General features: G+C 48.1%; 1 protein-coding gene across 15 annotated transcripts in view; it reads left to right on the top strand.

Moving 5' to 3' along the window:
• LPIN1 (lipin 1) overlaps positions 1-17,838 on the top strand; it is a 130,223-nt gene extending 112,385 nt beyond the window's left edge. For 14 of the 15 annotated variants that reach the window (XM_061433280.1, XM_061433276.1, XM_061433289.1 and 11 more), the window contains 6 exons: positions 963-1,111; positions 1,630-1,716; positions 6,221-6,373; positions 9,560-9,674; positions 11,193-11,296; positions 15,151-17,838. In XM_061433280.1, coding sequence (XP_061289264.1) covers positions 963-1,111; positions 1,630-1,716; positions 6,221-6,373; positions 9,560-9,674; positions 11,193-11,296; positions 15,151-15,310 — 768 coding nt within the window. In that variant the 3' untranslated portion in view covers positions 15,311-17,838. The remainder of the gene's footprint in view (positions 1-962; positions 1,112-1,629; positions 1,717-6,220; positions 6,374-9,559; positions 9,675-11,192; positions 11,297-15,150) is intronic. The other variant, XM_061433279.1, reaches the window with a different exon arrangement.
• Positions 17,839-18,234: the final 396 nt, after the last annotated feature.

Raw genomic sequence — 18,234 nt, 5'->3', positions numbered from 1 at the left:
ACCACACGTCATGGGGCTGTTTCCACTTTCCCGGAGATGTTTGTTAGGTCAGCTGCCTCTCCTGAATCGGGAGAAGCTCCGGCTACCCCGCTCCCCCACACTCGTGATGGGTTCTGAGAGCTACCGGTAGCAGGGGGCCACCCTGACCACGGTGTCCTCTTCTGTGCATCTGTACCACCAGGATGAGTCAGGCCTGGACCCTGTTTCCCATGAGCAGACAATGAGCGGGTGTCTCCGTTCAGCTGTCCCAAGAGTTTGTGGCGACCGGGCCTAGCCATGATGCTGTTTTATGGGAAAAGAGAAGGGACAGGCCAGACCCCTGCAGCCCGCGGTCCTAGTGCAGCAGCTGGGTGGCAGGGGCCCTGTCCAGCAGTGCAGAGGTTGACCTGGACTCTGGCCGCCAGCTGGCTGGCACCTGAGGGCCCTGGTGCAGAGATTCAGAACCCCCAAAAGGGGCTTCTGCTTTCAGAAGCTGGAGTGATTTCCTGGAACCTGGCCTCTGTGCTTCTGGACCTGAGACGTGCTTGATAACTGAGACTGCTTTCTTCCAGTCTGTGTGGGTCATCATCGATACTCATGACTGGTGTGGGGAACGTAGTTCCGCACTTGGCTTAGACTTGTTTCGCTGGTCATGACCCTTTACGCTCAGCCGTGGCCAAGGAAGTACATCCTGGTCTGGGGTCGTGATTTCCTGTAGTGAACCCCAGTGCCTGTCACCTGCCCCTGGGGGATGTGTCACAGCTGCCCTACACGTGGGCCTGTGAGGAGGGCTGGGGTTCAGGTTGCCCAAGTCCTGGAAAGAACCATCCTCATCGAGAGCAAGGCAGGGATAGAATTGTATGGTGGCCTGGGGTGGTGATTAAAAAAAAAAATAAAGTCCAGATCTGGTTTCTCGTGGAACAGAAACCATGTGTCCCCCCCGGGCCTCACCCTCCAGTGGACACAGAGCTCCTGTCTTTCAGAAAAGCCTGAAGTTGAAGAACGGCCCGAACGACGTGGTGTTCAGTGTCACCACGCAGTACCAGGGCACGTGCCGCTGCGAGGGCACCATCTACTTGTGGAACTGGGACGACAAGGTGGTCATCTCTGACATTGATGGGACCATCACTAGGTGAGTCTGAGTCCACCTACTCTGGGGCTGTGGGCCCTGGGCCTGGAGGTGCGTTGGCTCCTCTTGCTGGGGCCGATTGGGGCTCATGTAGTTCAGTTTCTGGGGCTCCTTGAATTAAACAGCTGCAGTGGGGGCTTGGGGATCTCTTCCCTCTGGGGCAGTGGCTCCCTGACATCGTTGCTCAGTCTCAGGGTTTCTGTCCAGAGAGCAAGTCGTGTATCTCACTTGCATTTTTAATGAGGCTTCTCTGGTGCAGTGAATCAGAGTGAACTTTTTTCTTCCTTTAGTGATGCCCGCCTCTTTTTTTAAAAAAAGATTTTATTGAAGTGTAGTTGATTTACAGTGTTGTGTTAATTTCTTCTGTACAGCAAAGGGGCTCAGCTGTACGTATTTCCATACTCTCTTCCGTTGTGGTTTGTCACAGGGTATCCACTGTAGTTCCCTGTGCTGGACAGTAGGCACTGCAGTTCATGCAGTGCCCTCGTCATTTAATTTTTCTGTTCTCTGTCTTTATTCAGATCAGATACTCTCGGGCACATTTTGCCTACCCTGGGGAAGGATTGGACCCACCAGGGCATCGCCAAGCTGTACCATAAAGTGAGCCAGTAAGTCCACAGCTGGGGAACATGCGGCAGTCTGCACATGTAACCTTTCTTGCTGGTGTGGCTTACACAGACAGGCGCACCCTCAGCCAGGGAGAGTTGGCGGGGGTGGTGGTGGAGCACACGGCGGAAGCCTGCCAGCTCCGCATTTGAATTCAGTACCAAAAGGCAAGAAAGGAAGTGGTCGGGATATTGAAAATTGATGGGGAGGGAAGATGGTGGCAGCCAGCTTCAGGGGTCGGGTTGACGTTCACAGTCAGGTGGGGACATGGTAGTCTGACGTTGGCCACAAGATGTATTTTAGGCTAAAAACGGTCCCAATTCCAAGCAGGTTTGTGGGCCAGCCTGCAGGGCCCGTCTCGTCCACCTGGTCCGGGGAGCACTCCACCGAGGGGCCCGTACCCGGGACATCAGGATGAGAGCGTGCATCTTGAGTTGCTCTCAAGCACTGGGCACGTGTGTCACTTCATTCTTACAGTAATTCTGAGAAGCAAATATTGTCATTTCTAAGCTTAGAGAGTTAAAACGATTGGTCCGTATTCCCATAGCTGCTACCAGGCAGAACCCCCTGGAGTCCTGGTCAGCCCAGCTCCTGGTCTGTTGCTTCTGCTCTGGTTCATCTCCAGGGTCAGAGCCCTTGGGGTTTCCCTCCCCCACACCGGCAGGCGCTTAGTCCCACTTCTTCCATCTCTCTGTGGACTGGAGTCTCCCGCAGCCTCCCCATGGCTGGCTCTTTGCCTTGAAGATTAATGCACTTGTGAACTGTCTTGACTAGCCTGACACTGGAAACTGTCTCTATTTTTTATTCCAAAGAAACCCCTGTGGGTCAGGATATTGAGTAGCTCCCAGCCTGGCTGATTCTGGATTTTGGAACATAAATCTATTCCTGTTCTTACTGTAATGTTAAAAAAAAAAAAAAAGGGTGCTGATGCTTTTTTTTTTTTTGGTATTGATTTGTGTTCCTCTTAGGTTTTCCTACAAAAGTTATCTTCTTGAATAATGAAAGTTGAGTAGCTTACCAAAGAATGCCTGATCATTCTTTTGTTTGATTAGCTGGTTTAGAATGAATCCGATCTGTGGATGAGGATCTGACAGTTACAGAGGACTTGTGTTTTCATTTTGGTTGCAATTGAGAGTAAGGAACCTGACACTTAACTCGTTCACCAAGTTTGATGCGTGTCCTCGTTGGCACCCACAGGGTTACACCAGTGATGTTCGGACCCTCACTCAGCTTGGGCATGGCCTTCAGGGGCTCTGGACACAAGCAAGTGCAGGCCCCTCTGTATGGCTCTCAAACCCAGCAGTGCTGGGTCAGGTTTCTGCTAGTTCCTGATTTCTGTGGCTTTGCCCCATAACTTCTTGCTCGACCCTAGTCTGACTTCCCCACCGCATCCTTTGTTTTCCCATCTTCCCACTTTTCCTCACCTGATGGCTCCTGCTTGGAGGGCCTTTACCTCTGATGTTTGCCTCTCACAGGTTTCCTGCCTGTAATGTCTGGCTCAGACCCCGTGGTTTCTCACAAAGCCTCTCCAGGCCAGAATCGATACTCGGGCAGCTCTGTGTCCTCCTCCCCCGGCCTCCCTGGTACCCAAGGGCTCGCCCTGTCTTGGTGGCCCAGGTGCCATCATGGAGTACTCACTCAGGCTGGACGTGGCATCAACTTTTGTAGCTGGTTAGAGAAAATCCCCATCCAAGCAGCATCTCACACGCCACCTCCTGCAGGTCTTAGGTAGCCACAACTGGGAAAAGTACAGGGATTGAGAACTGGCAAAGGTTGGGAGGTCGTTTCTGTTGATGTCATGTTTGTGGTTACTCAGAGATGGGTTCAGAGAAATGTTCAGCATGCGGAGTACCAGGGAGCAGAGGCCATTTACTTGCGGGGTTTTGGACTGATTGCTCTTGAATTTCTGCTTTCTTTGAGTTTGGGTCCCTCCTACATTTTACACTCTGCAGTATTTTTCTAATGGAAAGACCAGTTGCAGATAACCGTTTACCTGGAAACAACAGAAAATGAAGGCAATTTTTATTTTTTTTGCCAGGTGTAATAACTTGAGTAAGTCAGTCCATGAGAAATTAGCTGTCAGGTTGATTATTACCTTGTTCACAGAGAGGATATAAAGCTTGCCTGGTTATCGATTTTAAAAAGCTGATTTGGTTATTAATTAAAAAGAACTCTAGCAGATACAAATGGAAGAAATCAGAAGACTCCCTCATTCAAATATACGTGTTTGATAAGTGGAAGGAAAGAAAAGGACTGACTCCTAAAATATCTAGATCATTGAGCCAAGGAGGATTAGAGAATGGACAATAATTGTTCTAATTTCTTGTGTTGCTTGATAAATATTGTGATATTCATGTAACCAAATCAGTGCCTCCGTGACTTAGCGAGAGTGACTGCTTCCTGTGTTTCCATAGATAAATTAGATCATCTATGGCCTGAGGAATGCATCCTCTGAAGTCAGGATGGTGAGGATGGGAAGCGATCATTAGCAGACTCATTAGAATCTTTCTCCTGCCACAGCGGTTCTTGTCTTTCCCCTCAGGTTACTGTGTCATCATCACCGCCTGCCCAGAAGGGAGGGGTGTGGCAAGTGGAAGGGAGCTGTGGACCTGGGCTCAAGGGGCCGTCGGCTCCCTGTAGACCCTCCTATCCGTCTCCCGAGCCCAGCTGTAGCGCCCTCCTCTCTAAAGTGAGAAAGCGGCTTGCACGATCCCCTAGGTCTTTGCGAGGCCAGCTGTGCTATGCCACTGGGTTGTGCGATTAAAGTCACAAGAGGGTGTTTTGTTCAAACCAGTGCTCCGTGAGAGCCCTGAGGATCTCACAGCCAAACCCCACTGTGCGCCAGGGACTGTGCCGGATGCTGTGCGGGGTGCTGCCTACCCCCCGAGCGAGTGATGGGGACACCTGGTCTTTCATGTGGCTCTTCTGGGGGTGAAGGCTCTGGAAAGGTGATCCCTGTTGCCACTAACAGGTGTTCCTCTGGTTAGGACATCCTGGAGCTGGTTTTCCAGCTAAGTTTAGAAACAGCCTTTGAAGCAAAACACTCACTTGGCAAGGCCAGCCAGCGAGGACAGCCAGTGGCATGATCCAGCCATGAAGAGCATTTGCAAATCAAGGCTCGAATAAAATGAGCATTTCAGACCCCTGCAGGTGGCAGCTTTTAGGACTTTGATGTGAAGACCTGTATACAGAAATAGTGATTAACAAAAAAAAAATTACATTAATTAGCTCGGATACAAAGATGTGTACTTAAAAAGGTTGCTTGATTTTCAGATACATTTCTGTACTCCGGATAAGCTGGTGTTTGTAGATTCTCTGTATTGTAACTCTTTCCTGTTTCTTGGTTTTAAAGAACATGTTACTAGGAAAATCTTGAGGCAGGTTCTTTGGCCACTATGAAACAGTCAAAGTGGAGCAGTAAGTGGGATGGGACGTGGGTAGTTTACGTTGTACTGTGCTAAATCGCTTCAATTGTGTACGACTCTTTGCTACCCTATAGACTGTGGCCAAGCTCCTCTGTCCATGGGATTCTCCAGGCAAGAATACTGGGGTGGGTTGCCATGCCCTCCTCCAGGGGGTCTTCCTGACTCAGGCATTAAACCCACGTCTGCTGTGTCTCCTGCATTGGCAGGCAGGCTCTTTACCACTGGGCCACCAGGGAAGCCCATAGATGATGTTTAAATTTTTTTAAATATATTTAATCCAATACATTAAAATATTTAAACATGTCATCAATACAGAAATTCTTAGTGGTATGTATCTTATATTGTGTCTTTATAGTAAGGCATTGAATTTGGCATTTATTTAATATTTATACCACATCTCTTTTTGGACTCTTAGGTTTTCAAAGTCTCAAAAGGAAATTCATTTCTACCAAATATTTAACAGAAGAATATTCCTATGTGATCTGTTTTTCACAAGCAATTATGCAATTCTCTGCAGATACCAGTGGGTATCTGACAATTTAATTCTGTCACTACCTAGTTGGTATAGACCCCACAGGTTAAGGGCTTATTCCCCCAAGGCTGCCCCAAATTCAGACACCAGTTATAGGTGGTAGGTCCCCAGCTTGACTTGAGTACAAAATGAGGGTCCCACACCCCCTCCTCAGGGCTGACGATGGCTCACAAGACTCGTGGAAACACATTCACGTGTTTATTTTATCAGGGTTATAAAGGATACAGGTGACCAGCCAGATGGAAAGATATGAATGATCCCAGTGCAGGTAGGTTGGCCAGTTTGGTGCCTCCAGCCTCAGTTTCCCTAACAGTAGAGTGGAAGGAGTGAGGTATCCATGAGGATTAAACCAAGTGAGGCCAGGAACGTGCTTCAGCAATGACAGGAAATGGGGTTCAGTTGAAAATGAGATTTTAGAGGAGGTGGCCTCTTGCTTGGGAATTACAGCCGGGCCCATCTTCACCGAGCAGATACGGATCAGGGTTTGTGCACGCAAAATGGCTCCAGTGTGCGATGCCCTTCATGGCAAACGTTTTGTCTCTCTTTCAGAAATGGGTACAAGTTTCTGTACTGCTCGGCGCGGGCCATCGGCATGGCAGACATGACGCGGGGCTACCTGCACTGGGTCAACGAGCGCGGCACGGTGCTGCCCCAGGGCCCGCTGCTGCTCAGCCCGAGCAGCCTCTTCTCCGCCCTGCACAGGTGAGGCTCGGCCTGCCTACCCCCCCAACCCCCCGCCGCGCACCTGTGGGCCAGCTCTGGACCTGTCCTGCTCACTCATCCTCCCCACCAATACCTCCGCTCCATGCTGGGCACTGGAGGGTTCATCCTCAAGGGCAGGTCTGACCCCACGACCCTCAGCTTCTTCTGTCAGCCCATCATGGCCCTCAGGAAAAAAGCCACGGTGGCCGCAAGCTTGGCATCACGGGCTCTCTGCCACCTGCCTTGTCTTCCTCGCCCGCCTCATTCTCTCTGGCTCCTGGACGCAGTCTCCATTGTCCAGAGAGGTGGTCTCTGCTTGGAGCCTTGGCATGTGCTGCCCTCCTTTGCGGAGAGCTGCCCCTGCCCCAAACCTTGCACTTCTTGTCTGCGTCTTAGCAACTCTGAGAATCCATGTGCTTCCTTCCTGTCTGATCAGGGACCTAGGCTGGGTTAAGTGGCCTCTCTGTAGCCACCACCACCACCTGGCCTGGGACTCCCTGAGCCCTGGTCACACCGTTTTGTTTTTACAGACCGCCGCCAGCCCATTTTCCGATGACCCTCCTCCCTTCGCCTTCATGCCCGCATTCAGGACAACCAAGCCAAACTAAGTCTGGCCTCCTGGGGTGGGCACAGGAAAACAGCAGCTTCCCTGGAGCTGGGGGCCCAGGGCCGTGTCCCACAGTGGATTAAAGTTTGAGACTCATATAGCCACTCATGTGTCTATAAGAGTCCTAGATGTCAACAGTGAGGCCCTTACAGTGCTAAGGAGGATTCTAGAGTCCACAGAAGTCCATGCAGAGCCAAGACCAGCCCCTGGGTCTTCTGATACTCAGTTTGGGGCTCCATTATCATCACCATCACGATCACCATTCATCATCACTGTCATCACCATCATCATCTAAATTACATTTTGTTTAGCTGCAGAAGAAGAGTTCTAAAATATGTGCAGTGTGTGTGCATATACACACATATTGTATATGAGCTTCCCCTGTGGCTCAAATGGTAAAGAATCTGCCTGCAATGCAGGAGACCGGGTTCAATCCCTGGGTTGGGAAGAGCCCTTGGAGAAGGAGATGGCTATCCACTCCAGTATTCTTGCCTGGAGAATCCCATGGACAGAGGACCCTGGCGGGCTACAGTCCATAGGGTCACAAAGAGTCTGACACGACTGAGTGACTAACACACACACATACTGTATACACACACACACGTATATATATACAGTATTTCTGCATGCAAGCTGAAAGGGACCTTTGAGATCATCCAGTAATCCAACAGTGAACACTAGCGGGCCCCCAGACTCAAGTAAAGCCAGAGGATAAACCATTATGCCCCAGGTTCTGTTTGCTCTCATCCCTCATCCCTGGGCAGGAACAGTAACCCTTCTCCCTGGATTTTGTGTTCATCCCTCCCTGTTCCTCTAAGTAGTCAGTACAAATACGTGTAATCCTAACCAGTATGTTTAATTGTGCACATTTGTGAACTTGATGTAAACAAATGTGCGTCCTCTGGAGCTTGTTTTTATTGCTTGATACTATGTCTCCAGGATCGCTGGAAGTGGCCGTCACCGGCTCGTCTTAGCTTCTGTAGGTCTGTGGTTGGACTCTGCCCTGCCTGTTTACCCAGTCTTCTGTTGGTGGGTGCTTGAGCCACTTGTGGTTCTCCACTCTTAGGGACTCTCAAGAGCGGGGTCCCTGGGCCACAGAGCAGGCACTGCTTGGCTTTCTTAAATCACGGCTCGTTGTTGTCCAGAGTGGTTGAAACAATTTGTGCACCAACAGCAAACGGTGCTGGGTATTCCTCCCATCAGCTTTCCTTTCTTGCCTACCCACTGTCAGCTATTTACATTTCTGCTAGTCTGGTGAGAAAGAGATGTCTTCGTGTGTTTCTGGGCCATTTGGGTGTCATCTTCTGCGAAGTGCCTGTTCATGTCTTTCCCTTGTTTTCCTTCTAATTTGTAAGAGTCTTATAGATTCTATAGATGTGGCCTTTATTATGAGTACTACAAGAATCTTTCTCCAGCTTATGGCTTCTGATGAACATAAATCTGAGTTTCGTGCAGTTGGACAGATCATTTCCTCTTGTAGTTTGTACCTTCTGTGCATTAACAAAGCCTTCTCTGACTGTGGGCCCAAGGAAAGTCTCCCATATTTTATCTAAAAGTGTTGTTTTTCACACCGACATCTGTAATTCACCAGGAATTGAGTTTTGTACACAGAGTGCAGTAGGGTGTCCATTTTTTTTTTTTTTTTCCTCTATGGATGTTCAGTTGCCTCAACTCCGTTTGCTGAAAAGGCTACCCTTTTCCTCTGCTCTGACTTGTCATCAGGGTCGTAAATCGAGGGCCCATAAATGTGAGCCTCCATTTCTGGCCTTTATTCATGTGTGTTTTTCAAGTCATGCTCTGTAAAAACATACAAACAACAACCTGGTGTGAGTTTAATTGAAATTACAGGGAATCTATAGACCAATAGATGGCTTCCCTGGTGGCTCAGATGGTAAAGCGTCTGCCTGCAATGCGGGAGACCCGGGTTCAATCCCTGACTCAGGAAGATCCCCTGGAGAAGGAAATGGCAACCCACTCCAGTACTCTTGCCTGGAAAATCCCATGGACAGAGGAACCTGGTAGGCTGTACTGTCCATGGGGTCACAGAGAGTTGGACATAACTGAGCAACTTCACTTTCACTTTATAGACCAATAGAGAGTTAATATCATTATAATATTGAATCTTCAGTTCAGTTAGATGGTTTGTTTCTTCATTTATTTAGGTCTTCCCTAGTCTATGGCAGTGAGATTCTTCACTTATTTAGAACCTTTGCACCGACCGTCCTTTCCACCTACTTCACCTCTTTAGGTTTGGTTTCTGAGGTCCTGTTGGCCTTATGAAGAGAGTGAAGAGGCTCTCTCTTCTGTGCCCTCGAATTCTTTGTTCTTTGGATGATTGGTTGAGGTCTTCAGCAAAGTCACTGCTCCAGGGCATTTTCTTTGTGGGCAGACTTGAAAGTGCGGATTCACTTTCTGTCTATGCTTTCCTGGGACGGCTTAACTGACTTACACATATTTAATTTCCAAAGATATGAATGTACTCAGTATCCCAGCATCTTTGACGATTAAAAACAGTTTGATGCTAATGAATTCTTAATAGGCTTGCGCTGACCCATTATTTTATCAATTTGTTTTAACAGGGAAGTGATCGAAAAGAAGCCAGAGAAGTTTAAAGTCCAGTGTTTGACAGACATCAAAAACCTGTTTTTCCCGAACACAGAACCCTTCTATGCTGCTTTTGGAAACCGACCAGCTGTAAGTAGTAGTTGGATATATCCGAGCTCTTGAAATTACTGACGTTCTAATGGCCGTCATCTGAAAGGCTGGCCACTGTAAGGCCAGACCCTCCTCTTCCTAGACATAGCTGCTAAAGATCTACTTGCCCGCATCTGAAGGCAAGGACAGCATCTTCATTTCACGGCCTCTAGTTCTCTTTGAAGGTGGGCTTGTGGGTTTCAGCTTGAAATTTGAAACTAGAAACTTGACAGTCCAGATTATGTGCTAAATTAGCAAAACAAGAACGTTAAATAGGATTAGAGCCTTTCTATAGGAAGGGAACCACGAAACCACAGAGCACAGAGGTGAATTCAGTGTCTTATGCGAATGCTATTGTTTTCTATGGCAAGAGTCATACTTTGAGATTTTGTGCATACCACCCGCATTGGCTGGAAAGTTCAGCATATTAGAGAATATAGTTGGGACTTCCTAATGATCAAATTCTCCTGTTTTTGAAACTCATGCCCAAGAAAATGGGTGAGTAAAGAACCTTAAGGAAAGTTGTTAGACTTGCAAGGGATATGGTAGGTGGTTGATTTTTTAACTCGGCTCTTCAACAGATGGCCCATAGAGCACAAATGACTTACTAATTTCACATCCAGAGATATTATTTCTTGACTCTACTTGGGGGTATTGTTCTGGTTTAATGAAAGTTCTGTAATACAGAGAGTGGAGCTTGTTTTATTGTGCTTTGCAGGTAATGCACTTTTTTTTTTTTTTGCCAAGTTGAAAGTTTGTGTTTCAGCAAACAAAGTTGAAACATCCTGCATCAAGTGGGCCTGTTGGTACAATTTTCCCAACAGCATTTGCTCACTTTCTGTCCCTGTGTCACACTTTGGTAATTCTTGCACTATTTCAAGCTTTTTCATGATTTTATATGTTGTGCTGATCTGGGATCAGTGATCTCTTATGTGACGACTAGGATTCACTGAAAGCTCAATGGTGCTTTCAAAAATGATGGTTGGCATTTTTCAACAGTGCGTTTTTTTATCATAGCTTTTTTTGAAATTGGAGGATAATTGCTTTACAATGTTGTGTTAGTTTTCACTGTACAACAACGTGAATCGGCTCCAAGTATACATATATCCTGTCCCTCTCGAGCCTTGTCTCTCCCACCCCTCTAGGTGGGGAGCACCAAGCTGAGCTCCCTGTGCTACACGGCAGCTTCCCACGAGCTATCTGTCTTATACATGCTAGTGTATATTTGTCAATTCAGCAGTAGTTTTTAATTAAGGTATGCACATTTTTTTTTAGAGACATAAAGTTGCACACTTAACAGAGTACAGTATAGTGTAAACCTCACTTTTATGTACACCACGAAACCAAAACATTTATGCGATTGGCTTTACTGACTTGTTTATGGCATCTGGATCTGAATCTGCTGTATCCCCAAGGTCTGCCCTTTCTACCTTTGTATTTGTATCAAATCTGAAAAATCATGTATTTGTATATACCATGAACTCGTCTTCTGATTAATTAACACTTCTCCAAATATAGGATGTGTACTCGTACAAGCAAGTGGGAGTGTCTCTGAACAGGATATTCACGGTGAACCCCAAAGGAGAGCTCGTGCAGGAACATGCCAAGACCAACATCTCCTCGTGAGTATCACTGTCATTGTCAATGACCTTGGAGTGACGTTTTACAGTTAACAGTATACCTTTCTAATCCTTTGGCTACCTACATTTTAATCCTTAAGTCCTACAAAGAAAAATTATTTTAATTTCTCAGATTTTGTCCAGAACCTAAGTTTTGGACAACCTGAATTAAATCAGATCCATCACTTCAGGGCACATAGAAGGGGAAAAAGTGGAAACAGTGGCTTGGGCTCCAAAATCACTGCAGACAGTGACTGCAGCCATGAAATTAAAGGATGCTTTCTCCTTGGAAGAAAAGCTGTGACAAACCCAGACCCTGTATTAAGAAGCATTGACATCACTCTGCCAACAAAGGTCCATACAGTCTAAGCTATGGTTTTTCCAGTAGTGATGTACAGATGTGAGAGTTGGACCATAAAGAAGGCTGAGCACCAAAGAATTGATGCTTTCGCATTTTCGCTGGAGAAGACTAGTCCCTTGGACAGCAAGGAGATCAAACCAGTCAGTCCTAAAGGAAATCAACCCTGAATATTCATTGGAAGGACTGGTACTAAAGCTGAAGCTCCAATACTTTGGCCACCTGATGTGAAGAGCTGATTCATTGGAAAAGACGGTGATGCTGGGAAAGATTAAAGGCAAAAGGAGAAGAGGGCGACAGAGGATGAGATGCTTAGATAGCATCACCAACTCAATGGACATGAGTTTGAGGAAATTCCAGGAGATCGTGGAGGACAGAGGAGCATGGTGTACATACTGCAGACCATTAAGTCACAAAGGTTGGACAGGACTTAGCAAGTGAACGATGACTGTTGCTGCTGTAACAACCACCTCTGCGCTAAATACTTAAATGCGTAATTAGATGCTGCTACAGAGTAGAATGGCATGAATTTGAAAACTACTGGCTGAGATTTGCCAAATTTGCTTTGAAAGCCTAGAATGTGAATGAGAAATGTAACCAAAGTAAAATATCATGAGAAGCTATATTTAAAGATGAGGAACGTATATAGCCCTTCACATCCTGACCTGTAATAATATTCTTGCCGGAAACATCACCGTGTGACTATGAGTTCCTCTCATATTTTTGGCCGAAGCCCTTCCTCCCCGAGGCCGTGGGCCCAACAGGGTTACTGTCTGCAGGGAGGCCGCCTGGCTGGCTGGGGCCCTTCTTGACTTGGATGTGTCTTGCTTTGGGTTCTTAACTGCTTCAAGTGGATCACGTGTCCTCAGCTGTGCCCACTGGGTGACGTCACCTGTCAATGGGTGACGTTGGGCAGACAGATGTCATCCTGCCTTGTCTGTATTAGAGGTCGTACCCCTGTTGGCCTGGTCGCTGGAGATCTGGAAAGCTGCCCTGGCCTAGGCCACACTAGGGGGCCTGCGGGGCCTTCCTCATATGGAGGAGTTAGACTTGGGGAGTTTGGGTCCAGCAGCTTCCCAAGGATTGTTTTTTTGGTAAATTAGAGATCTAGGTTCTCCTCAAGCAGATGTTCATTTTCAAGATGGTCCTTTTACCTGTTGGAGTCTAATCCAGCCTAAATACGACAGTTGCAGGTTAGAGGTGCTCTAGGGGCTGCCCCCTAAGCCTCCCTCCCCCAGGCCAGGCCAGACCTAAGGAGTTCTTAGGGTGTGGAAGGGCAAGGGGAGGATGGAGCCAGGAAGCCAGGACCCTCGTCCAATCCCTGGGAACTGGAGGCGGTGCTGGGCATGGCCTTGGGAGCCCATGACAGCAGGAACTCTTCTTTCCTCCCCCTCTCTGTGCAGTTCCTCCCCCTCCGGAGTTCTCAGTGGGGGCCCCCCCACCCCGACAGTGTCTCAGTTCCCTTCCCCTCCCCGCTCACCCATGAGAGTGGTTCCTGGTCTCGAGGAGACAGCGGATTTCCATTTAGGGTCAAAAGAAGTCAAATGAAACGTTACCCGGAAATGGCAAAGGTTTCTGCCCAGCCAGCAGCCAAGGGGCAAGTCTCGTCATGAGGGGCGTGGGAAGGGGGACTCCCGCAGCTCTGCAGGTTTGCCCAGGAGCCCACATGCACGCTGTGCCCACGCCTTGTGGGAGAAAACTTTACATGTTGGCAAAGAATGATGTCACCTTCTACCTGGACCAGGAGATAACGGCTGTTCCCGTGGGAGAGCAGCCCTCCTTCCCCAGGAAAGCACACGCTTTTCTCTGGCTCGGAGCTCGGGTGCCAGGCTGGTGTCCTGAGCTTGGAATCCTGTGTCTGAGCTCGGAACCCTGGCATTGGAGCCCAGCAGGTGCTTGCCCCTAGGGAGCTGGCATGTTGTCTCTGAGAAGTCAGGAGCCCACCCCAGGTGGGGGGCTTCAGCGCTTTCTTTCTTGGCCTTTATGGCCAGCAGTGCTTCGGGGCTGCTTGCTCTGAAGCAGACCTGGTGAGGAGGGTTGGCCCGAGAGAGGCATGGACGGACTGGGTTTGGGTCTGGTGCCGCTGAACCCTGATGATGAATGTGAGCTGCCCCCTGGCAGGGAGGGGCCGCCTCCCCGAGTCACAGAACTCAAACAAACAGGTCTCCAAGCCAGGAAGTATTTTAAAATTTTGTTTCAATCCTTGGGAAAGACAATTCTTGCTTGTTAAGAGAGATTTTCTCCATTTTGTGTAAGTACAATGTTTCTCTGGAAGTCCTTTGTTAAATACACACAGTCACCCTTATTTAAAAGTTGTTTTATGTCTCAGAAATGTGAATTTCTGGAGTTTGGATTTCAAAAGCCCTTTCTGGTTCTTAGCAGATTGGAACTGGAGAGGGACCTGGGGACTGTCAGGGAAGGCTCTGGGAACATGCAAGGAGGCCTGGGCTCATCATAGTTTCTGGTTGGAGCCCAGAGGTCTGAAAATGCGTTTTCAATATGCAACTTTCTCTTTGTAGTTCTAGGCCACAGAAACTAATATGCAATGTCTCTTTGGGAATACACAGAAAATAGAGTGAGAGAGCATTACAGGGAGCATTGAGAAACACCGATGAGGCCCGTGTCCACATTCTAGAAGGACCTGAAGCCCAGAGAGGGCAAGACACCTGCCCAGGGTCCCACAGCAGTAAGACAGGAGTAGATCCCAGGTCTCATGACCCTTATGCCAACTAGGGCTTTTTTCCCCTGAGACTAATAATTAGCCAAGGCAAACTATTTTACAATGTCAATGATTAATTGTTACATTTATGGAGCGTCGGTTCCCATTATTTTACTGTGCATACGTCATTTAATTTAATCCTCGCATGTACACTGTGCAGTTTTCATCTTCTGCCTTTCCAGTTGAGGAAGTTACGGCTTAGATGAAACTGCTTGTCGGAGACGGCATAGTTCATCAGTGACAAGGATACTGGAGTGGGTAGCCATTCCTGTTTCCAGGGGATCTTCCCGACCCAGGGATCAAACCCGAGTCTACAGATTCTCTACTGTCTGAGCCGCCAGGGAAGCCCTCAGTGGCAGAGCTGAAGGTCGAATCCGAGTCTCAGCCCCGGGGCCCAGCGCCCTTTCACTGCACAGTGTTCAGCCTCCGGGTGACGCCCAGGAGACGTTTCTTTTCTGTGGTTCCCCACCTCCCAGGTGGGTGACATGTCTGTGTGTTTGCCCTACTGATAGCTTCCAGTCTTCACTTCTGCTCTGTCCTTCGAATCAGGTCGGGTCGCACCCGCCTCCCCCACGGGGCCGTCTCTGACTCTTCCTTGGTGGGCAGACCCTCTGCTTTTCCTATAAGTTAGCAAGGGACTATTCTAGAACAGCCTCCCTTGCGTTAATCACGTGGTCCCCTCTGCGGGCTCGTGGGTTCCCCCTGACGCCCAGGCGCAGCGTGGGCTGCGTGCAGGTGTCCCCCGTGTCCAGGTGGTGATGCAGTCCCTTCTCCTTCCAGGTACGTGAGACTCTGCGAAGTTGTCGACCACGTCTTCCCCTTGCTGAAAAGGAGCCACTCTTCTGACTTCCCCTGCTCGGACACCTTCAGTAACTTCACCTTTTGGAGAGAGCCACCGCCACCCTTTGAAAACCAGGATGTTCATTCTGCATCAGCCTAGAAGGTTCCTGGCCACCCCCTCCTGACATCCTGTGAAGACTGGGCACTCCCATTAAAGGATAGGTTTGGGGACGTGCAGTCATTTGCTTAAGAGCATAGAGGACCGAGGAGGAGGTTTTCCCTCCCCACCCCAACTCTGGGGTTGTCATTTCTAAGTAACTTGCGAAGGGTGTCTGTCCCTGGGGGAGGCATCGGCTAACCCCTGGTGTGGAGGCCATGCCCCGCTGCCCTCTGCAGCCCAGTCCAGGCCGGGAGTGGTTAGTGTGCAAGATGGGTTGTGAACCCCGGGGGTCCTTGGGATGACGAGATCCAGGGAGGGGTGCCAAGTATGCAGGACTTCCGGGAGAGTGGTGGACACATTGCCACGTGGTGGTTTGGTGCCATGGCTGCTGCGCACGGCGGGAGGGCTGTGCAGGGTCCTGTGAGCTGGATCTGAGGTCTCGGGAGGGACTCCAGACCTCCCCGTGCTGGGCCTTGACCTTGCAGATGTCCCTTTGCGGTGTTTGCTGACCGGTCAAATGTTTGGCTAAGTTCTCTCATTCTTCTAGTTAAAGCTAACTTATATAAACTGGCACATTTCCCCCCATTTTTTGCGGCACGAGGCTGGAATGTTTATGCCTTAACGCATCCGTGGCAGACATTTTATGTAGAATGTGCTTTGGCTAGCTCCCTGTGACTCTGCAATGCCTTAAGTTCAGATTATAGGAAATAACTATCAAGGCAGTATTTCGAATTAGTTTGACACTCTGCCAGCAACCTAGCCTGCAAGGTGCTGCTGAAAATGGGGGCTCGAACAGAGCTTATGCCAAACAGTGATGGTGTCGCTTTCTTTCTTGAGCTCTCAACAGAAACTGGTTGGTTTTAAGAAAAACAGTTTGTAAAAGTTAAATTATATATTCTTTGTAGATAGTGTTATTTATTACTTTACTCTGGGGTTACTGTTAATAAGCATTTTAGCCATAATCTATTATAACTGTCAGTAATACATTAAAAAGATATACGTGTTAGATCATCCAAAGAGCCTTATTCTGTAATCCTCACCACGCTGACTTTCTTTTGGAATTTATGAGTAATACTTTTTCTTTCCCTTCGCTTTTCCCACTCAGATTAAGGGCAAGTGGGTCAGCAATTATTTGAATGACATTCTTCAAGCTGGTAGAAGATGATCTTTTACTTGTTTATAAAATTGGCTCCTGGAGAGAATAATTTGAAAAGTGAAAAAATTATTTTGGTGAAAGATTTCGCTTTACTTTTTGAGCTATTATTTTTTTTTAAAGAGTGTTTTACTCCATTGATTGAAATGCTCTCCTATTTAAATCGCATGGTTAGAGTCATAGGAGGCAAACAGTGGAACAGCTGAGGCAACTCTACTCTTTCTATGAAAGAAACTCCTTTCTTGTAATTGGTGGGCTTTGCTGCAATGGATGCCCTCCTGATGGTCCATGTGGCCACACAGGAAACACCAGCGCCTGTGCGTAGCTAATCGCAGATTTGCACGGAAGCATGATCCACATGTGCAGATCCCTGTTTTGGAGGCATTAAAAACAATTTAAAATAATCCTGCCTTACCTTAGGCTTGCTCATTAGTGACGTTCGGAGGCTGCACTCATTCTTTCTGTTTCAGGGGTATTTTGGGGTGAATTTTAACTGCTCTGAACCGAGTATCAGCTCACAGGTCTGCAGAGGCTGGCCCAGTTTCTCCCTTGCCCTGGGAGGAATTTGGCCTTGGCCCTGGGTCACCTGTCCCTCGTGGTGAGTGCCCTTCATCAGGATGACCAGCCGTTGAGAGCATGCAACTTGGGTGTACCCTAAACTTCCACACCACTGCCCTCTGAAACAGAGTGCACCTTCCAGAAAGTTGCAGCGTCAGGTTTGTGTCAAAATCAGAGCGTGACCACCCCGGAGAGGCTGTAACTTTCACATCTACCTTGTGGGCTTTGGAAAATCAGATTTGTGCCTGGGAAACACTCACTCGCATGCGTGTGCTAGTTTAATCAATGTTCACACACCCAAAACTCTGTGACCCCATGGCCACGGGCTAGGATGCTGTGTTTGGACCACACATTTCAAAGCTGCCCCATGGAAACGGATCCCTCCATAGTGACAGGTCATCAAATGTTCATCACACGTGATGGAGAAAAATGTACATCCCAGGTACACTGGGGAAAATGATGATAACTTCAAAGAGAATTCCCTTTTCCATTTTAGGTTTGGGATCGCCATTTTAAATATATTTTATTTACAACACATGATCTGTATTTGTATATGCTGGTACAATGATAAAAAAATCACTGTAATCCTTGATTGCATTGTCCTGGATGCAGAGCTAGTATATATTGTAATAAATGAGACCAATGAAAGACTTCCCTGAAAGCCAGGCGTGTGAATTTTAGTTTTTGATAAGTTATTAAGTTACTGATTTCCTGTTGTATGGTATCAAGCATACTATTTTATTTTCTACTTAAAAAGCAAAAACCTTAAAGCTTTGAACTGTTCAATATTGAAATAAAAAAAGCCCACCTTTTCTGATGCCTTTGGTGAAATCCTGACCCTCTGTGTGCACTTGGGAGGGAAAGAGGGTGAAGATAGGAGAGGGCTGGGCTCCCCGGGGCTCATCTCACCTTGAAGGGAGCGACTTAGAAGCAGGGAGAATTGTGCTAGATGCTGTATGTGGGGTATCTCCCAGGACTCGGCCCATAATCGATGTTTAACGTGTGGCTGTTGCACAGGCGGGCTGTGTTCTGTGCTCTCGTATGGGACGTCAGTCAGGTGCAGCCCCAGGAGAGCTCAGGAGAACCAAGCTTATTACACTTCCAGCTTCTCAGAGTGGGAGGCCACATGGGAAAACCCCCAGGGTGGTCAGGAGGCAGAAGCGTGAGGGGTGAGCCGAGGACACAGCCTTTACTGGGGTCTCTGCCCAAAAGG

Source organism: Bos javanicus, chromosome 11 (genome assembly GCF_032452875.1).
Source record: "Bos javanicus breed banteng chromosome 11, ARS-OSU_banteng_1.0, whole genome shotgun sequence".
NCBI lineage: Eukaryota > Metazoa > Chordata > Mammalia > Artiodactyla > Bovidae > Bos > Bos javanicus.
This window is presented reverse-complemented; position numbering and strand designations above follow the sequence as displayed.